This window comes from Trichoderma atroviride, chromosome 3 (genome assembly GCF_020647795.1).
Source record: "Trichoderma atroviride chromosome 3, complete sequence".
Classification (NCBI taxonomy): Eukaryota; Fungi; Ascomycota; class Sordariomycetes; order Hypocreales; family Hypocreaceae; genus Trichoderma; species Trichoderma atroviride.
Window position 1 is genome coordinate 5297216 of NC_089402.1, and position 19791 is coordinate 5317006.

The 19791-nt window shown below is 46.5% G+C and overlaps 5 protein-coding genes across 5 annotated transcripts in view; 2 read left to right on the forward strand and 3 right to left on the reverse strand.

Moving 5' to 3' along the window:
• Positions 1 to 9189, reverse strand: part of TrAtP1_007072 (putative Hybrid PKS-NRPS biosynthetic cluster) — a gene marked incomplete at its 5' end in the record, with an annotated part of 35499 nt that extends 26310 nt beyond the window's left edge. The window contains one exon of the mRNA XM_066113378.1: positions 26 to 9189. Within this exon, the coding sequence (XP_065969464.1) occupies positions 26 to 9189 (9164 nt within the window). The remainder of the gene's footprint in view (positions 1 to 25) is intronic.
• Positions 9190 to 10503: 1314 nt separating this feature from the next.
• Positions 10504 to 11172, forward strand: TrAtP1_007073 (uncharacterized protein; the record flags this gene model as incomplete). The annotated part of the gene is made up of 1 exon (XM_014082141.2): positions 10504 to 11172. The coding sequence occupies one exon, from the start codon at positions 10504 to 10506 to the stop codon at positions 11170 to 11172; it is 669 nt and encodes a 222-aa protein (XP_013937616.2).
• A 1602-nt stretch (positions 11173 to 12774) lies between these two features.
• TrAtP1_007074 (uncharacterized protein) lies at positions 12775 to 15539 on the reverse strand. The gene is made up of 3 exons (XM_014082140.2): positions 14726 to 15539; positions 13887 to 14669; positions 12775 to 13830 (listed from the first exon to the last, which is right to left on the reverse strand). Exons 2-3 carry the CDS (start codon positions 14347 to 14349, stop codon positions 12950 to 12952), a joined length of 1344 nt encoding a protein of 447 aa, XP_013937615.2. The 5' UTR covers positions 14350 to 14669; positions 14726 to 15539; the 3' UTR covers positions 12775 to 12949.
• Positions 15540 to 16265: 726 nt separating this feature from the next.
• TrAtP1_007075 (putative secondary metabolism biosynthetic enzyme) lies at positions 16266 to 17777 on the forward strand. Its single transcript, XM_014082139.2, has one exon. It carries the CDS (start codon positions 16396 to 16398, stop codon positions 17413 to 17415), a length of 1020 nt encoding a protein of 339 aa, XP_013937614.1. The 5' UTR covers positions 16266 to 16395; the 3' UTR covers positions 17416 to 17777.
• A 12-nt stretch (positions 17778 to 17789) lies between these two features.
• On the reverse strand, positions 17790 to 19467 carry TrAtP1_007076 (uncharacterized protein; the record flags this gene model as incomplete). The annotated part of the gene is made up of 4 exons (XM_014082138.2): positions 17790 to 18140; positions 18195 to 18491; positions 18558 to 18931; positions 19002 to 19467. 4 exons carry the CDS (start codon positions 19465 to 19467, stop codon positions 17790 to 17792), a joined length of 1488 nt encoding a protein of 495 aa, XP_013937613.2.
• Positions 19468 to 19791: the final 324 nt, after the last annotated feature.

Genomic DNA, 19791 nt, shown 5'->3' on the forward strand with positions numbered 1-19791 from the left:
CTGCTGTTTTGGTTGTACAACAAACAGGCTATTGAAATCACAGGAGTCTTTGGCGCTTGCACTAAGCTTGGAGATCTTTTGCAAGCCAAACTGCTCATGGACAATCATTTCGGAGGCTTGAGTTTGGATATCTTGGAGGAATGCTGATACAAGTTTTGTTTGGTCCAGGCGAATTCTAACAGGCAGTGTACATATTGCTGGGCCAGCCATATCTAACAAGCCTTGAACGGGTGCTTGCCGACCTGAAGTAGTCACTCCGAAGCACACGTCGTCAGTATCGCTGTATCGGCCAAGGATAATCGCCCACGCTGCTCTAAGAACTGAGGGTTTTGTGATGGACGATTTGTCAAAAGATGGAAACGCAATTCGGGTATTCAGAACTCGCGTTGCGCTGGTGTCTGACGCCGCGGCTTGGAAAAGAGGGCCAGCAGGTGGAAATGTAGGCCGCTGAGCACCCTCCAATTCAGAAATCCAATAGTCTGCTGCAGCCTGTTGGTCGAGTTGCCTGATGTAGTTGATAAAATTGGCGTAAGGCTGCAGCGTTGGCGCAGGCCTATTGTTATAGATTCGCTGAAGCGTTTCAAGGTTGATCTGTACTGTCCACCCGTCGATGACGGCGTGATGTGCTGTCCAGACGAAATACTTTGGCCCGTTTGAGTCGCCGACAATGGTGTAACGCGACAAACGCGATCCATATTCCATTACAAGCTCTTCATCCAAATAGGCTGCCAAAGACAGATCGCTTGTCTCATCCCAGCTGATATCATTGTCGATGACGACTTGCAGGGATGCTCCCTCGTTCATTACAATTCTCGTTCTCAAATTGCTACACAATTGGACAGTCTGCTCCCAAGAAGCCTTAAAGTGGCCAACATCAATAGTCTCTGCTAGCCTGTATACATGCTTGGCGATGTAGGATCCTGGCTGTTTTACGGCGAGTGCCATGAGCCCCTCCTGTAGCGGTGTACAAGGCAACACATTTTCCAGTTTTTGGTTATTTGGAAGTGAGCATTTCTGCCGAATTTTGTCGCATACAGATTGTAAACTAGTCTCCTCAATCATCTCAAATGGCGCAACCTCAAAGCTTGTTGCTTGTCCAGACGTTATTGAGGCAGCCATAGAAGCAAGTCGAGGATCCTTGAAGATATTCACAATTGGCAGAATTAAGCCCTCTTTTGCAGCAAGGTTTGATAGGAAGATTGCAGAAATTGAGTCGCCGCCAACTTCCAAAAAGCTATCAAATTTAGATATACTCTCTGGATCGACTTTCACTATGCGAGCCCACAGGTTCCGTAGCCTAAACTCCAATTCAGTTGTTGGCAAGGTCTTGTCCCTCTTATTTATCGAGAATTTCGATAGCGTTTCCTGGGACATGTCGGCGACTAGTTCACGCAGCATCCGTCTATCAATCTTTTGAGAGGTATTATGAGGCATGTCCCACAGAGGGAATATTACACTCGGGATCATATAGCTTGGTAATGCTTGTCGCAAGTTCTGAACTAGGGCTTGGAATGACTCGGTGACCGTTTCATCTTTGATAAAATAGTCATCGAGAGTCAAGGCACCTGTTGCGGCAGGGCGCGGTTGGTTTTGGAATGTGACGAATGCGACAAGCATTTTGCCGGCTTCGCGCTCCACAACATCTGCCGCGGCATACTGCACACCTTCAAGGTCGCTCATGATGCGATGTTCGATCTCACCAAGCTCTATGCGTTGGCCACGTAGTTTAACTTGCGTATCTCGTCGTCCAATAAACTGGATGGTTCCATCAGAGTTGAACTTTGCAAGATCACCGGTCCTGTAAGCCTTGGTTGAGCCTATAGGCAGCATCCATTCAAGGTCCTTGACAAATGAAGCGTTGGTTTTTTCTTCATTGTTGATATAGCCACGCGCAATCGCATGGCCTTCAACAACTAATTCGCCAATGCATCCGATTGGGGCAAGGCGATTTATGTTATCCGGCTCAGCAATGAAGAGCCGGTGGGCATAAGGCCGACCCGCGGTCATTGGGGATTCATTTGGTGATTTCCAGCAATGAGCAGAGCACATGACACAGGTCTCTGCTGGGCCATAAAGATTGAAAAGCTCTACTCGTCCGTGCCATGTAGTCAGGATATCTTTTGTTGGGACCTCTCCGGCAGCACACAGTGTGATCAGTGTTGGTATAGTCCCAGGGTCAATTGTTTTGATGAATGATGGAGTCAAGGATGCCCAAGTGACTCGTGCCTGTGTCATAAACTGTGATGTACTGCTGAGTCTCTCAGTGTCGGTAGGCACACAAACGGTGGCTCCAGTGATAAGCGCCGCAAATATGTCTACTACGCAGCCATCAAATGCATAGCTAGAGAATTGAAAGACGCGTGAGGTTTTCGTAATATTCACTACTTTAGGCTGGCGAAATAGTGCCGTACATATGGCCGAGTGTGGCATGACTATGCCTTTGGGTTTTCCTGTAGAGCCCGAAGTATAGATCAGGTAGGCCGAGTTGTGTGGCTTTGGTTGCTTATAGTTGCGGAGTGCTTGATGATTTGTAGGAGTCCCAGAGGGCAATGACAATAATGAAGCTGAAACTTGTATGATCCCTTCAGCCATTCCTTCACAGGATTTGGCCGTGGAGGGTGAACAAATCATAACGCTTGCGTTGACTTCTTTGACCAAGGCCGACCTCCGTGCCCCTGGATGAGAGGGGTCCAAAGGCATGAATGCACCGCCTGCTTTCAAAATACCAACCATGGCGACCACAGTCCATACAGATTTCTCCATGCAAAAAGGAACTATTGTTTCCGGTTGAATGCCAGACTGCAATAGCTGATAAGCCACACGATTAGAGAGACGCTCAAGTGAGGCGTAAGTCAACGAAAACTCCGTCGAGTACAATGCTTCGTCATCGGGGCATAACTCAGCTTGCCTTGAAACAGCATCGTGTAAACAGTCTTGTTCAACCACGATATCATGGGCATTCCAATCCATGGCTTGTTGTAAGTCCCACGGCCCCGCTATAGATACGTTGCTGAGCACCTTCTCTTCACTAGATGATACAAGTTGCTGGACTACGTGGTCCAGTTGATTATGCAGTGCCTGAATCTGGAATTCGGATATAACACCCGTATCGTATACAAGTTCCAATTCAACTGTAACATTGTCCATATGGCATTGCACAACAAGCGGGTAGCTGGAATAATCTGACATTGATTGCCACGCCAAACGTTGTTCTACTCTAGTGGAGACAAGGATGGCCCCATCTTCTTCAGAGTTGCTTATCAGTTCCCTCGGCTGAATGACCAACAGGCTGGAAAAGTTACAGGCGTCTTTTGCATCCGGGCTAATTTGAGCTATCTTCTGGAGGCCAAACTGCTCGTGCGCCACCATATCGGTAGCCTGTTTTTGAATGTCGTGAAGAAACTCAGCCAAATTCTGGTCTAGATCTAGACGAACGCGAATGGGGAGCGTCGAAACAACTAGACCAACAACGTTTTCCACACTAGGAGCATTTCGGCCAGATACAGAGGCACCGAAACAGATGTCGTCTGTGTCGCAGTATCGTGCAAGAAGAATAGCCCAGGCAGCTCGAAGGTATGTTGCTTTGGTGATAGAACTGTTTGTTAATCGCGAAATGTTGATATTTCTTGATGAAATGCCCATATTCTTCTCAGACTTCAGGACAGAAATACCACCCATTGGTAGGGGAAACAATGCTCGTCTAGCACCTGATAATTGCGTCTTCCAATAACATTCGGAGCTTTTCGAGTCAAGATCAAGTGCATACTTCACAAACTTAGAGTATGAATCTAGTTTTGGTGCGTTATTGCCGTGATATATTGTGCTGAAGGCGCGCATCATGAGATCCAATGACCAGCCGTCGAATATCGAATGATGCATGATGGATATAAAATATCTATCGCCGCTGGTATCCTGAACGAGTGCGAAACGTGAGAGTCGCGTTCCATAGGTCATATGGATATCATTTGCACGCTTTAGGAAAGCACCAATGCTCAAACCGTCCGTATCCTCCCACAGCGAAGCCTCTTTGACAATGATTTGTATTGATTTGTCGCCCAATGTGAGAATTCTGGTGCGTAAGTTGCTGGAAATAGTAACCGTGCGCTCCCAAGAAGCCTTCAATTGGTTAATATCAACGTTTTGAGCAATCTTGAAAACCATTTTTGCAACGTAAGCACCTTCTTGCTTAGCAGTCATGGCCATCAACCCTTCTTGTAGTGCCGTAACGGGGAATGCGTCCTCGATCATATCCCAACTTGCTATATCACATTGACTGAGGAGTTCCTCTTTGACATTGGTATCCAACTGGCTAAGATTAAGCAAGCTGAAAGGTGAAATTTGGGAAACCAAGTCCGGCTCTGAGTATGCGTCATCTGCCACAGAGGCTACTTTCCAAAGTCGTGGGTCGTCAAAGACATCCTTGACGGTGAGCGATATTCCTGTTTGGCGGGCTTCAGCCACAAAATGGATCACAGCAATGGAATCTCCCCCTAGTTCCAAGAAGCTATCGTCTCGCCCAATAGATTCAAGGGGCACATTTAACCTTTTAGCCCAAATTGCTTGCAATCTACTCTCCATTGCGCTTTCTGGTGCGTTTTTAACGGATTTGACCAATGAATAAGTCGAAAGGCTTTTGGTATCCAGAGATTCAACTAAGCGCTTCAACATTCGCCTGTTAAGTTTCGTGGAAGACACTGATGGCATATATCGGCATTCGATAAAGAATGACGGTATCATATATCGTGGAAGCGTCACAGACAGCTGTCCAACCGTGGAAGCGATTCGGCTTTTCAAGTCATTCGTTAACGGAAGAAAGATTTCGTTGACCTCCTCGTCAGTAATACGATCCGTTGTCATCATTCTTGTTTCGCTGCTGAAAGAAAAGAAGGCAATCAAGCTGGAGCCAGCCTCTGTGGCGATCTTGTCCACCATAATTTGGCTGGCTCCCTCAAAATTCATTTTGAGATGGTACTCTATTTCGCCCAATTCAACACGGAGACCTCGAATTTTTATCTGTGTATCTATTCGCGAGACGAACTCTATGGTTCCGTCCGGATTGTATTTGCCTAGATCGCCAGTTTTATAAAGTCGGTTCCAACCGTCGGAATGGCGCTTCGGGATCCAATCAGGTAGTGACTTCGTTATAGTTGCCTCGGTTTTCGCAGAATCCGAAAGATATTCCTTTAGAATTGTCGGGCCCTGGATGACAATCTCGCCTATAGCTCCAATTGGCGCTAGTCGGTTTGAATCATCAGTAATCCAGCAAAAGCCACCAACAGGCCTTCCAATCGTAGACGGCAATTCTTCGAGAGATTTCCACTCATGCAGTGTGCTAAACACGCAGGTTTCAGCTGGGCCCCATCCGTTGATAAGACGAACCTTTCCAAACCATGTGTTTAGAATATCACGGCCAACCATCTCTCCCGCGAGAAGCAACACTTGAACGCCAGGGATTGTATCCGGGTTTAATGTGCGCGAGAATGAAGGGGTTAAGTACATCCAAGTAATATCCATAGAGAAAATGTAATCGGCCAGCCCGTTCATTCTAGTCTCTTCAGACGGCACATAAATGCAAGCACCAGCAATCCAGGGGCCTAGGATTTCTCCAATCGACAAATCGAAAACGAACGATGCAAATTGGAGCATTCTAGCATCTCGCGTCATACCAACTCTCTTCACAGTAGCAGTCTGGCTCGTACAAGCCGCCTTATGTTGCATAACGAGGCTTTTTGGCGTACCCGTGCTTCCAGACGTAAACAAAACATAAGCTGCTGCATCCGGCGAAACCGGGTGTAGATTTTGGCTGTCTTGTTGCCTCGACTTCAGCGTCTCATCAAGGGTAGAAGAAACTTCAACGACGTTATCGACCAAGCCATGGCATATTCCAATGTTGTTAGAGGAGGTTAACACCAGCTTTGCCTTTGTTTGAGATACAATCTCTTGGTGGCGCTTGATCGGGTGTGAGGGGTCCAAGGGGGCCCATGCAGCTCCAACTTTATTGATTGCCAGAACGGAGACAAAAAAACAGACAGTCTTTTCGAAGCAAACATGGACAATGTCATTCTGTTTAACTGCCAAGTCAAGGAAAAGATAGCTTGCTAGCCTATCAGCAGCAGTATTAAGCTGGCTGTAAGAGAGTTTCATGTCCCATGCGCAGACAGCCATTGTATCCGGATGTTCTCGAGCATGTTCTTCAACAATCTGGTGAATGCACGCGGAAATAATGTCTGGTTCTTCGCTGTTATACTCTATGGCGCGCTGGATGTCCCACGAGCTAGTGCCTGTAACTTGTCTCAAAGAAACGTCTTCCAAGCTAAGAAGTTGTTGGGTGACATGTTCAAAGTGATTTGTCAATGCTTCTACTTGACCTTGAGTCATAGTGTCTTCATAGTATGTCACTTGGAGGTCGATGAAGCCGTCCCCCACCCAGGCTTGCAGAACTAATGGGTAGTTGAAGTAGTTCTTCATAGCTTCTTCAGATATTGCCATTTCTTTCGATCCTTGTTGGAGAATCGCATCTAGTGTAGAACAAGCAGTTGAAGAAAGATGATGAATGGGTTGAATAACCAGCAGATTTGCAAAATCACATGCCTCCTTCGCATATGGGCCCAGTTTGGCGATATTCTGAAGCCCAAATTGCTCATGGGCGACCATCTCTGCAGCATGCGATTGTATTTGCTGGAGGTACTCTGACACAAGCATCTCTCGGTCAATTTTGACGCGCACGGGGACTGACGCTATCATTGGCCCTGGAATATTGTCCAGTTCTGGAACCGGAGCCTGCCTGCCTGATAAGGTCATGCCGAAGCACACATCATCGGAAACACAGTACTGGGAGAGAACAAGGGCCCAAGCAGCGCGAATTATAGTTGCTGCCGTGATCGATGCCTTGGGATTGCGGAATTGCATAGATCTCCTAAACACACGGTCTTGAGATTTCACAGAAATCGGAGTATCGGGAAATTGAGATCGCTGTGCCCCTTCCATTTCTTTTTTCCAGTATAAGCTTGAAGCATTAGAGTCAAGTGACTTGATGTACCGAATAAAATTTGAGTAAGGCGACAAGACAAGTTCAGCGCCATTATAAACGTTGTGGAGAGCATTAAGAACTATTTTCATGCTGAGCCCGTCGAACACTGCGTGGTGAACAATCCAGATGAAATAAACTTCACCGTCATCCTGGTAGAGCAGTGTATATCGGCTAAGGCGGTCTCCGTAGCTCATAGGAATACTTCGTGTAGTATGTAAATAGGTATCAACATCCACGCCCGACACAGGATGCTCCCAGGCGTCGTCCGTTGCGATGACAGCTTGTAAGGCGTTCGAATTAAGCAGAATAATTCTGGATCGTAGACTGCCACAATGTTTTATGACTGTGTTCCACGAATCCACAAACCGCTCAATGTCGACTCGCGGTTCCAGCTTGTAAACCTGGCGATGTATATAACTCCCAGGCTGTTTAAGGCCCAAGGCTAAGAATCCCTCTTGAAGCGGTGTACATGGATAGATATCCTCGATACTGTCAATTTGCAATCCGCACTTGTGTTGAATATCAATTTTGAGATTTTCCATGCCATCTCTTTCAATCAAGCTAAATGGCACGACTTCTCCAATCATCTCAACCTCATCAATGCGCGCCACTGCAGCCATCTGCCAAAGCTCAGGGTTTTGCACAATGTCTACTGGAGACAAACGCACTCCATGTCGATAGGCAGCTGTTACAAGCTCAATTGTTGTCAAAGAGTCACCACCAAGAGAGAAAAAGTTATGCTGCCTTCCGATATCTGCCATGGGAACTTGAAGAACGTTGCGAAGGATGTCGGCCCAGAGAGCCCGCAGAACCAGCTCTGACTCTGTTCCTGGTGCTTCGATAGCTGAGTTCGCTGAAGGGACTATAGATGCTGCTTCTGAGATCAATCGGCTGCGCTTATCCTTTGGCGAAAGAAACACAGTTTCGGCAACTGAGAAACTTTCCTTGCCATAGTCGGCGTAGTTCAACGGATGCTCAGGCAACCCCGACACTTCCTTTCCCATGAATAAAGGGTCAAGCTTCAACGCCACAGATGCCTGCCATAGCCTCCCAATCGCAGATAGAAAACTGACATGGCAATTGTTTCCTCGAGACTGGGAAGTAACATATTTGCAAGGCATATTGAGTTTGTTGCAAATTTGAGAGAGCGGACTGGACAGAGCAGAGTGGGGTCCAATTTCGAGGAACAGGCTATTAGGAACAGTATTGAGAACAGACTCAATAGCAGAGGAGAAGCGAACAGGCGAGGTCAGGTTGGTCGCCCAATAACTGGGAGCAACTGCGTCGCTAATAATGCCGCTGTTAACACTTGACACAAAAACAGCCTGTCGACTTGTTTTCTCCGTCGGGGTCATTTGTTCAGCCTCTAGCAGTGCCAAATATCTCCCAGATACTAGTTCCATATGCTGTGAGTGGAATGCCGTATTAACATGTAGCTTCCGCGTAACAACCTGTGGTCTAGACTCATGGATAGAAGCAATCACTTCCTCCACAGCGCCGCGGTCGCCAGAAATCGTCGTGCTGATGGGACTGTTTTCGCAGGCCACGACAGCGCCAGGGCGCAAGAATTGAGTCGTCTCTTCTGCGCTGAGGCCAGTAACTGCCATAGCCCCGTCGGATTTGCACATTACGGCAACATATCCATAGTGGTAGGCGACAGTAACAGCCTCCTTGAGAGTCAGAAGACCGCCGGCGTAGGCTGCAGCGATTTCGCCGCTGGAATGTCCAACAACGGTCTCTGGCTTCAATCCTACTCGCTCAAACTGATGAAGAAGCCCAATCTGCAGAGCGGTAGAGAGCATACAAGCAATGTCCACAGAATTGATCCGGCAAGGAGGATCATCAGCCAATTTTTGCATCTCTTCTTCAATAGTCCAAGTAGGTGGGTTCTTCAAGGCTCGCAAGACCATATCCATACCCTTTATGTCGTTTCTAAATTCTTCCAATTGGAGAAGTTCTTTCCCCATGCCGGCCCATTGAGCCCCTTGGCCGCTGAATACCATCACAATAGATGAAGGTAGGGCAGATGACTTTGCATGGTGTGTGGTACTAAGCATCTTGCCACCGGCCCCCAAGATCGTGAACGCACGATAGTTTGAAGGTTCCTGTCGAATCGCTTGGGTGTAGGCAATATCGGAAATGAGCTCTGGGTGCGCCATCGCGTATTCACTATACAGCCTTATCTGCTCATTCAATGACGCGAGATTGTTTGCAGAAAACAACATTAGTTCTGGCGCTATACTGCCATTTCGATTTCCATTTTCATCCTCTTGTTCCTTGGGTCCGTCAGCAGAGCCACCGAGGCCGCTTTGAGTTGCTATATTTGCAACCGGAATAGACATAGCAAAGTCCGTATCCTGCGAAGTAGAACAGTAAGTAAAGAGTGATGAGAATAAATTTGGATTTTCAATGTATGCCTTCGCAATGCATTGAATTGTAAGGTGAAGAAAAGCTGAACAATACAAGATCCAAGAGTTGCTCGGTAGCCGGTAACCCGGCTTACAGCTACGACTAATACCAACGATGGATATTACTGTTCGGAGTGAGACACAGTAGTAGCCAAGGCTGCACAACGGCTTGCCGGAAATTGCATCCATGTTTCACCAAGCTCTTTACCGCTATTGCGTATGCAAACGCACAGACAGAAACCCTTGTCCTCAAAAGAATATCCATGTTCTCTTGGTAGATAGTAGCTGGATCTTTGAGACATACAGTCTTGTAGCTAATGTAGGGGTAACAGCGCTATAACAAGTCTTTAGATCAAATACCCACATTATAGCTCCCGCGGTTCGGCAGATGAGTTTACACCAAGCACAAGATTTCTCTATGCACAATACAGAGTAGGTAGATAAAAGAAACATGCTGTAATATAATATTCAAGATACTACTACTATGTTATAGTAAACATATATTCTTTTCATACGGTTGTAGGCCTACAGTAAATATGAACCGAGTAATAACTGGTATTAATGCCTTCGACGACCCTTATTCTAGACAGGAGAGGAACGAATATATGAATTTGATGGATTTCGAGCTCTTCCACGCAAATTATGCCTAATTCCTTTACCCATCAAACCCTAGGGTAAATATAGTCATTGACATGGCTCATACCAGAACATTTTGTAGTAGAGATTGGGGTGATCTGAAAGTAAAACGGCACAATACACTGCAATGCTTGTTGAAGAGTGAAGAAGTGAAGATAGTGTCTCCAATCAATGTCAAAATGCCAGCTGCTGCCAGACGGCATCAACCTTTACACCACAACATGCAGCTGCGCGCACGAGCACCAGTTTTCCTCATTCCATTTACAGCCCTTATTAAGAATCTGCACGCGCAAGTAAAAGAATAGTGAGAGGGAGAAACAAAAACTGTGCGTGCGTCTCTTTCATCCCTCTTCAACCTGCCCACGCCCACCCTCCTCACGCATCCCTGCAGCAGCGATCACGATACAAGGACTCAATATCTCGCCCGAGATGCCGCCGGCCATCAAAAGAAGTGACTCAACACTGAGCAGATCGCCGAAACGCCACAGGCCTGAAACTTCGACGCCTCTCAAGCAAGAAGATGTTGACTCGCCACCCCATAACGAGAATGCACAAGAGGAAGAAGCCGACAAAGTCCAGATTCTGCATACCATCAGAAGAGAAGACGCACAGCAGCTGTTGCGATGCATAATCGAGCCACTTCGAGAAGGCAACATGCCTATGGCTTCACTCGCCAGTCTAATTACGCTCCCTTTTCTCATGGTGCTCCCGCGCGAGGACAAGGCGCGAATCGTGCTCTGGGCAAAGTTCAAGCGACTTAAGGAAGTTACACAATGGGAAATGGGTATCTCCGAAGACGTTCAAGAACATCATTGGTACGAAGCCCTATCCGACAATCCGACGGACGGCGAGTGGAAGAGAATCGAAAAATGGCTTTTGGAGAACCCGATATGTGCGATTATGACAGATTTACGTCAGTTCAAAGAAGCGATGCAATACCAGGCGGATAGAGTGTTTATGAAGGATTTTCTGCTTGAAACTTTGATGCAGAAACTCGAAACGATGTCAGCCGCTCAGGACACAGCCAATATTCAACTGCGCAAGGACATAGAGATGCTGAGGGGAGCGGTCAACAAAACCTGTGGGGACACGAAGTAAATGCTCTCCGACGAGGAACTGTGCGATATGGGATAATGGCAAGGCCCGGCGTATGAATGCAAATCTGCGATGGATGGATTGCGAAGAGGGAATATTCATTGGGGACGCACAGTATCCGTATTGCTACTCACGCCACTTAATGGCTGGCTGCATTGCCATTTAGCTAAAAGAATCAAGTCTCATTTCCCTACCGTAATTCCTTCACCATTACAGAGTTACCCGTGAGTATGAATCTCCAGAGTAAACTTGGCTTGCAAATCCTCCTCTTGTACGCGATGTAGGCGTCATTTAGCGGCACCCCCTTGATATCGCTTACGATTTATATCTGGTATAATAAACGAGTGCCCTTCGCAATAGCCTTACAATTATTTGATCATGCTAGATCTCGGCTGATCAGTCAAAGACCTAGCACAATTGCGGCCGACCATTTTATGCGGTTGCGTACGACGCGAGAATCAGTCTCTCGGAGCATACAAACGGCCAAAGGTATCAAACACGGATCCTCACGTCCGCAAAGCGTCTGTATAGAGTGGATCGAAAAGCTTGGCGTAATTTTCAGATAACACATTCATGCAGGGCGGCGATGTACCTCTCCCTGCATACGGCGATTCTTGGGCGTCACACTTCACTTCTCCTATCCGCCGCGCGTAGTAGTAATATAATGATAAATATAATGACTCCATGTCTTATTTTTTGTCTTAGATTGGCCAAGATAGCAATACGATCTTGGAAAGAGAATGGCAACTATCGTGGACGGATAATGATATCTCGTGGTGCACATGTCTATTATCTATAGGGTATTGCATGCGATTCACTCTGCTTTCTCTATTACATGCAATTTATTTAAGATGAAAATGGTTTCTTGTGGGATAGGTGAGTCTGGCTGTGCCCAGGTGGTATGTCTTCGTGCGATTCAACCATGTTCCGCTCATAAGCTCTGATGTAGGGGCAAAAGCTGGCGATCATTGAACGAAAAGTTCCTCGTTTTCGTATTTTCGTTGCAAGGATCCTAGACAGCTAGCCGTCATTTCAGCTGCCAACTGAACGCCTTGTATTCAGAAGTGAATCACCCGTGCCGTGTTTCCAAAATTGCGTCAAGCTCCAGCATTCTAAGCCAATAACACTAAGTGATGTTGGCTTAAAAGCGGTTCAACACCTAGTACTACACCAAGTACTTGTCTATTCGGAAATCCCTCATGCCGTGTCCCCAAGTCACCGCACGTTACATTGTTTTCGGCCAATAGCGTCAAGTGGCTGTCGCGCCTTCAAGGCACCTCTACCCTTGCATGATACAGACGTATATTATGTCGCACCTTGGTGCCAGTATTGCGAAGAAATATGTCATGTGCAGAGCCAATAAAACATCACTGTATTGGCTTAGTACATGTAAGTAAGTGCAGCAGACAAAGTAGTCGCCACTGATCTGCGGAAGTCACTTACATTTTTGACTGGATAAAGACACGGCACGTTCAGTCATCCTCAGGCCTGGGGCTGCCCTTCGCCGGATTGCCTCATCTTGTTAGTTTCTCCATATTAACATTAGAGGAGAGATCTCTGTCAAGACTGCCTTATGTCAGATAAAGCTCCACCGCCACCAGTATGATCGCTTTGAGTCGGCCTTCAAACTGCCCAAATTACCTCTGTCCTTCCACGTCGAACTTGTGCTACGGTTGCCTCGCGTAAAATTTAGGTGGCAAGAGGAAGCTTATGAGACTGGGGTAGCACAAGTCCAACGCCTGTCCCTTGATAAGACCCATGTGATTTATATTAGTATAATCTATATTATTAAATAACATACGGCGAGCAATGCTCCTGTAAATCCAGATGTTAAACCATTCTCTCTAGGTTTAATTGCCACGGCCCGCGATGACGATGTTGACAGAGCTTCTTTGGTTGGCGTTGGCGTAGGTGCCCCGTATGTAGTAATTGTAGCCGGGAAGTTTCCATCTGCGTCTGGAATTCGGGGCCCATTTCCAATCTCCAAAACTTTATTAAACCCTGGGCTAGGATTAAGTGGTGCCACAGCGGCAAACATGTTCTCATAATCCACAACCAAATACATATACCGCAGGAAAATAGCCCCGATTTGTATCTGGCTGCCTGGTCCAACATCCTTCTCTGGCTCATAGCTGTAGATTGCGAGCTCGCACGTATTGTTTCCAAGAGATTGGACCAGAGCGCTCCAAGGGGCTGAAATGGTTGCGTTGCCAAACAGCAAGGAGATGGTGTGGTTCTCCGAATGCTGTCTAGCGCAGTCGACGTAGGGAATAGCAGTACCAAAGTCTGGTACAAAAGTCGGCGTGATGCCAAGATCGGCATAAATCTTCTGTACTGTACTATTGGGAAGAAAAGTGTGGCTGTCGACCGTGGACAATACTGCCGGCGAGTCGAGATCGTGCCTTGTACTGTTGCCGCTGCTCTCCACGACAACTGATGCGATTGGCAAGCTTACAGTACCATTTGCTCCTGGAATCTGGCCTGGGAAAGGAAAAGCTTGGAGCGTCCCCGTGTACAGTCCTTGGTTAACCCCACCGAAGAGCAGATATCCCTTATCTTGCGATGTATCGCTCCAGAGGCTGAATGACGGAGAATTGATTAAGCCTTGATCCACCAATTGAAATGGAAAGCTCAGTTGTTGCCCAACACCCAGAGTACTGTCTAAATAAGTGATGAATCAGTTATTTGACCTTCATTGCTAACCTCGGAACACTTACAGGTATCTGTATCGATAGTAAAAAGAGACATTGAAACGTTTTCTACTCTCTGGCCGCCAACTAACATGGAATCCGAGCCGGTGAGGCCGTAAGGGTCCGATATATTCTTGAATGTAGACGACTTGTCGGGATCAAAGTAACCCATAAGTGTGCAGTAATCATCATCAGAACAGTTATAGCCCTTAAATACTGGATGGTATTTCGGAATGTCTGGCACAAGTAGAGAATTGGAAGAGCGTTGAAGGTCTACCGCAACGCTAACGACTTGTGCTGGCGTTCCGACAGAAATATTGATCAGGGGCGTGGTTGCCTCTGTGATAAATTCTGATGATACGGGGCGGTATTCTACTGGAATCGAAACGACGGCTGGTTTCTCTCGTTCAGTCAGGTGTATTGATAGGGCGGCAACCTGTCGGAAAGCTGGCGCCGACGCGGTCAGAGCCATGAGGAGTAGGAATCGCATATCGAACAAGAACGGGGCAATAGCCCTCTAACTTGACCTAGAGCAATTATGCCCCGAGTAAGTTGGCGAAACGGGATGAGTATCCTGAGAGCCGGGCGTGTTGTGTCTCAGAATGCTCTTTGTTTTCATGGAGTCTAGAGATGTTGATGCGATAAATAGCGGTCGCGTTTTTTTTTCATGAGCTGAATTTCGGACGACGAGACCAGGGTCACTTTTCCTGCTGTTGGTCGGCGCCCTTTTATTAGCCTGTTTCCTGCGCTTCGGAGATTGCTCAAAACGGCTGAACGTGGACCTAAGAGCCAACAACGTTACATTATTTCCTGCTATCTTGTCAGTTGAGCTCCTTTGGTGAGATAGATGCTCTGTTCATATCCACCTTATATACTAGACAAATACTCGGCACAATTTGCCGTGTAGCAGGCCTGGTCGATCAGGCCTGGACTGCTCAGAACAACACAGGCTCCATCTAGAGCTCCATAGCGATAGGAATTGGGGGTCGTATGCCGCTAGATTCAATGGCTATGACATGGAACATTTTTCTACTCATTGCATCACTGCATGGCAGGCAACGCATGTTGGTTTAGCCGTATATAAAAACACCGATACTGCAAATAACAGATGTCTTAGGTAATAGAGGTATTATCAACTTGCCTGTCATGTGGAATTTGCCGTATGCTGTCCATTTCACAAAAGATAGTCTGAGACTAATAACTCCACTCGTTTTGTTCCGCGTTTGAGGCCTGCCAGTGGCGCAATCGAAGAGGCAACCGAGATGAGTGCTGTAGTAGCGTAGCAGGAGGCGGTGACATTTAATGGAGCAATTCTTTATTCTTTTTTTCTTGCAGATGAATCTTGTACCCCATATTGAAGCTGCCATTTCGCAGCCTTAACTGGACCGTCTCAACGGCCGGAGGATTAAGAGGTTTTAAAAGCAACATTGACGGAGTCTTTAGAAAAACATCTGACCAGCAACATATTCCGAGCATATCGGTGATGCAGTGATATGTTGTCTTCTATCGAGGAATAGAAGATAGAGGGAAAAACACAAAAGGAGATGATTTGCTTTCCCGTTTTCAGTTAGCCTGATTTATGTTGTCGGGGAATAGTAATGTCCCATAGGCCATAGGATGCTACCCTAAATTTATAGCAGCTACAGAAGCATGTGTGTACATTTGAGCACTCATATACGCATTCAATTCGTAGGCTTATTTAGAGCCGAGTTTATATGAGCCTATCGTGCCTTGTCAAGAAAAAAAAAAAAAATAATAATAATAGTAGTTCAAAAGACTCGTGATAGTTCAATATCGGAGCATTTGAATGCAGCTGATGACAAGCTTTCTTGGCGCACCCGTTCTATTCTACGTTCATAGGCAGTAGTATGTCAAAAGAAATCCGAGCTGATGGTTACTTCTTTCTGTAGAAGTTTGGTTATATCTCTCTCTCTTTTCCTCTTTTTCCCCCCAGTTTGTGCGCAATGCGTAGATACCTATTTAATCTAGGTACTTCAAATACTTGCACGCGCCTGCTCTCTGGCATGTACTCATGATTTCAATGCAAACGATGCTTTGTAGACTTCTAACATGTAGCTTTTCTGGTAGATCATTCCTCTTCTGTTTAAAATTTACAGAATATTAAAGTAATGTACCTACATTAGCAAGTTAATACATACAAGTTTACAATATCCTGAAATCGACTTAGTAAGTCATTATCTAATGAGATTCGCAAGATAGCTCCTCTTGTTCGCACGGCTTTAGCCCAGCCAAAATGTCCTAAAGTGGCAGTTTCCCATCATGAAGAAACTTCTAGAGAAGCGGATCCGCTTGTTTCCAAGAAGAAAGTGGATGTTTCCTAGTTGGTCGATTTCCGCTCCGCTCACTACGGAGAGAAAAACTCCGTCGTGAAAATTGCCATTGGCGGGAACAGCCGAGGCTCGGTTTATCACTTAGATTAATTGATATAAGTTGTATGGCGGCGAAGGAAAAGAAAAGATATCAAATTCTTTTTTCCTTTCCTTAAATTTGAGCTCGTAAGCAAACCGAATACAGCATGCCTACAACTATGCAAGCGTGGCAAATTGCCACTCCCGGGCTTCTAGAAGACGTGTTAAAACTTGTCGATAATGCAGAGAAGCCTTCTAAGCCCCTTCAACGAGGACAGATTCTTGTTGAAGTCGTCAGTGCTGGACTCAATCCTGCAGACTATAAAATGGTGGAATTGGGATTCGCATCCAAGGCAATTACATCATTTCCCAAGACAACAGGGATGGACCTAAGCGGCAAAGTCGTCGCTGTCGGAAATGATGTAACAGATGCCAAAGTCAACGACGCTGTATTGGTTCGCCTGGATCCTACAAAAACACCAGGCGCACTGTCTCAATTTGTTGTCGCAGACTTCAATGGTTATGCTGTCTTGCCAGCTGACTTCGATCTCGACCTCGCAGCCGGCGCGCCGACAACTGCTTTGACAGCATACCAATCCATTAAGCCTTATATCCAAACCGGCGCCAAAGTCTTTATTAACGGTGGATCAGGCGGTGCCGGTACCTACGGCATTCAAATCGCAAAAGCTCTTGGTTGTCATGTCACTACATCCTGCTCTACTGCGAAACGAGAGCTCTGTGAGCGATTAGGAGCTGATGAGATCATCGATTACAAGGCCGGTGACGTTGTTACACAGTTAAAGCAGAAGGAGATCATCTTTGATCTAATTGTCGACAACGTCGGCTCATCCCTTCCAGATCTCTACCAACAATCTCATCACTACCTCAAGCCGGAGGGAGCTTTTGTTCTGGTGGGAGGGTCTGCATCTCTGAGCAGTATCAAGAATGTCATGAAGGCAAAATTTACGCCTTCATTTTTGGGTGGAGGCAAAAGCAAGTTTATTACTTACATAACGAAGAATGATCACGATGACTTAGCCCAAATAGCAAAGTGGCTAGGCGAGGGAGTGATCAAGACGATCATTGACTCAACTTTTGAGTTCGAAGACACCTTAAAAGCATACAAACATCTTAAAAAGGGCTCAAGCGGTGGAAAAGTCATTGTTCACGTCGCAAACAAGGCATAGCTTCTTGCTCCTCGAGACACAATTATTGCTTGACATGGTTGAACTTTTCCGCCTTTGGAGCAGCCGTCGTTGTCTAAAAGCTACACCGAAAGGCGATTTACTACCATCTGAAGCGCGACTTCCACGAGTAAAACGCCCAATGTCATTTGGCATGATACCCTCAACGTCACTATGGCTAGACATATCGACATAGTCTTTGAGAGACAGGCTGAAATGGGTTACATCGTTAAATATATAATAAACATGTATATATATTTTTGCTTTTTTTCTTAGACACAACTGTTGGGTACATGTACCTTTTCTCTTTCTTTCAGGCTATCTATAATCACTAAATAGGTAGTTCGGACTTTTTTTATTCTCTACCGTTACACAACTTATATGTGGAAAGCAGTGCTCTTAATCTCAGCGTCCACCGACTCCCCGAAAGTACCTTCATAGCCATTTTCCTCAAGATAGGCACGAAATCGAGCATCTTCACTCTCAAGATCCTTCTCCTTATCAGGAATTAGGAACCAGGTGATAAGGCAACCAACCATGGCAAAGGCAGCTCCGATGAGAAAGACGCCTTGAACACCCTTTTGGGAATCGGAGAAAGAGTTTTGGATAGGAGTGAAAACTTGCGTGCCTATGGCAGCTCCAGCTTTACCAACAGCGGCAGCAAAGCCTAAGAAATGGCCTCGTACAGGGGTGGGGAATGATTCCGCGCCGCAAAGAAAGGTGCCGACCTGGGAATAATTAGCTTTTAGATCCCCTTCAAATTAGAAGGGGTTTATACGTACACCTGGACCCATTTCTCCCAAAGTGTTGAAAATACCATACAAGACGACAAAGAGTGGGAATACGCTCGTGATGGGATTGAGAGCGCCTCCGATGATGAATGCGAGGATGGACCACAAGAAGAATCCCAATGCCATGGTCTGCTTGCGACCGATACGATCCATAAGAAGGCCTCCTATCAATGTCCCAGGTAGATAAAAGCAGTTGAGAACAGTGCCGTAACCAATGTTTTGGACAAGAGTGTTGTTGGGGTTCAACGTCCCAATGATGGTTGAGCCAAAGATGCTAAAAGGATAAGTCTGTCCAGCGGAAATTATTGAGTTGGCGCGTTCAATTTAACAGTAGGGAAGTAGACGTTTACTTACAACAAAGTCGTACATGAACCACGCCAGCGAAGTTCCAAGCATGGGCTTCCAATAGCGCTTAATCACCAACCAATACGGAATGTTTGTCTTCATCGCATGCTTTCGGTACTGAGTTGAATTGATCAAGCGCAGACGGAAGAACAAGAGCCCAACCGGAAGGATGAAGCCAAGGCCGAAAGAAACGCGCCAAACACCATCGTTAATATGCTGATGATAGGCAGCCAAGACAATGAGTACAATGACGCCGGCCATGACAAAACCGAGATCGATGGCGAAATCTGTGGCTACAGCAACAAGCATGCCGCGGCGGCGTCTTACAAAGGCAGTTTCATCTGAGGCTTCAGCACTGCCTGTACCACAAGTAGGATACTCCCCTATTTTCCCCCAACCTTTATTAGTCGCCGATCAACGTTTGTGAATGCGAGTCTGAGACGTGTCACTCACCTCCAGCCCCGAATCCCGCGACTCCCCTTCCTACGATCATCATCCAAAACAGGCCAGTGGGAGTTTTGCCGTGCGCCGCCGTGGCCAACACAATTCCCAAGATCAAGAACAGAGTTGCAAAGACGATGCCCGTCCGACGGCCCAGCCTGTCGATCCCCCAGCCGAAAAACAGCATCCCAAACACTTCGCCGATGAGAAAGGCATTCGAAAGTCTAGTCTTGATGGTGGAAGTGAATGCGTCCGGGTATAGCTGTGCGAATAGAGGGTTCATGTATCCAATGACTTGCGCATTGTAGCCGTCTGAGAATAGGGCTAAACCACCAACGAGGACCATGAAGATTGATGAGACACGGCTGATGCGTGAAACCGCACTTGGCTCAGCGACGGCATTTTTGCCGGTGTTATTACTTGGCTGTAGAGTTGGCGACACAGCTACTTCATCAACATGCGCACTCTTGGAATCCATCGTTGCGAAGCTTTTGTCAGTAAAGTTGGCGACGATCTTCGGACCGCAAGAGTGAAGCAAGATACCAGCGCCGTGTTCTCTGTAGTCTTATCTCAGATGCAGCTCGCCTGGATATAAGTGGCTTCCGTGTCCATGCAATCTAACTTAATATATAGTATACGGCGAACAGAGAAAGCCTTGATTCGACAAATCAAGCACAATGCACGTGAACAAATGCAGGAACAGATAGCTGGTGAAGTCTGGAAACGCGTATTCAAGACCGGATAAGCGCTGTCTCTTCGTGGCCCCGTATAAGACAAGTTGTGATATCCTTCAAAATCCACA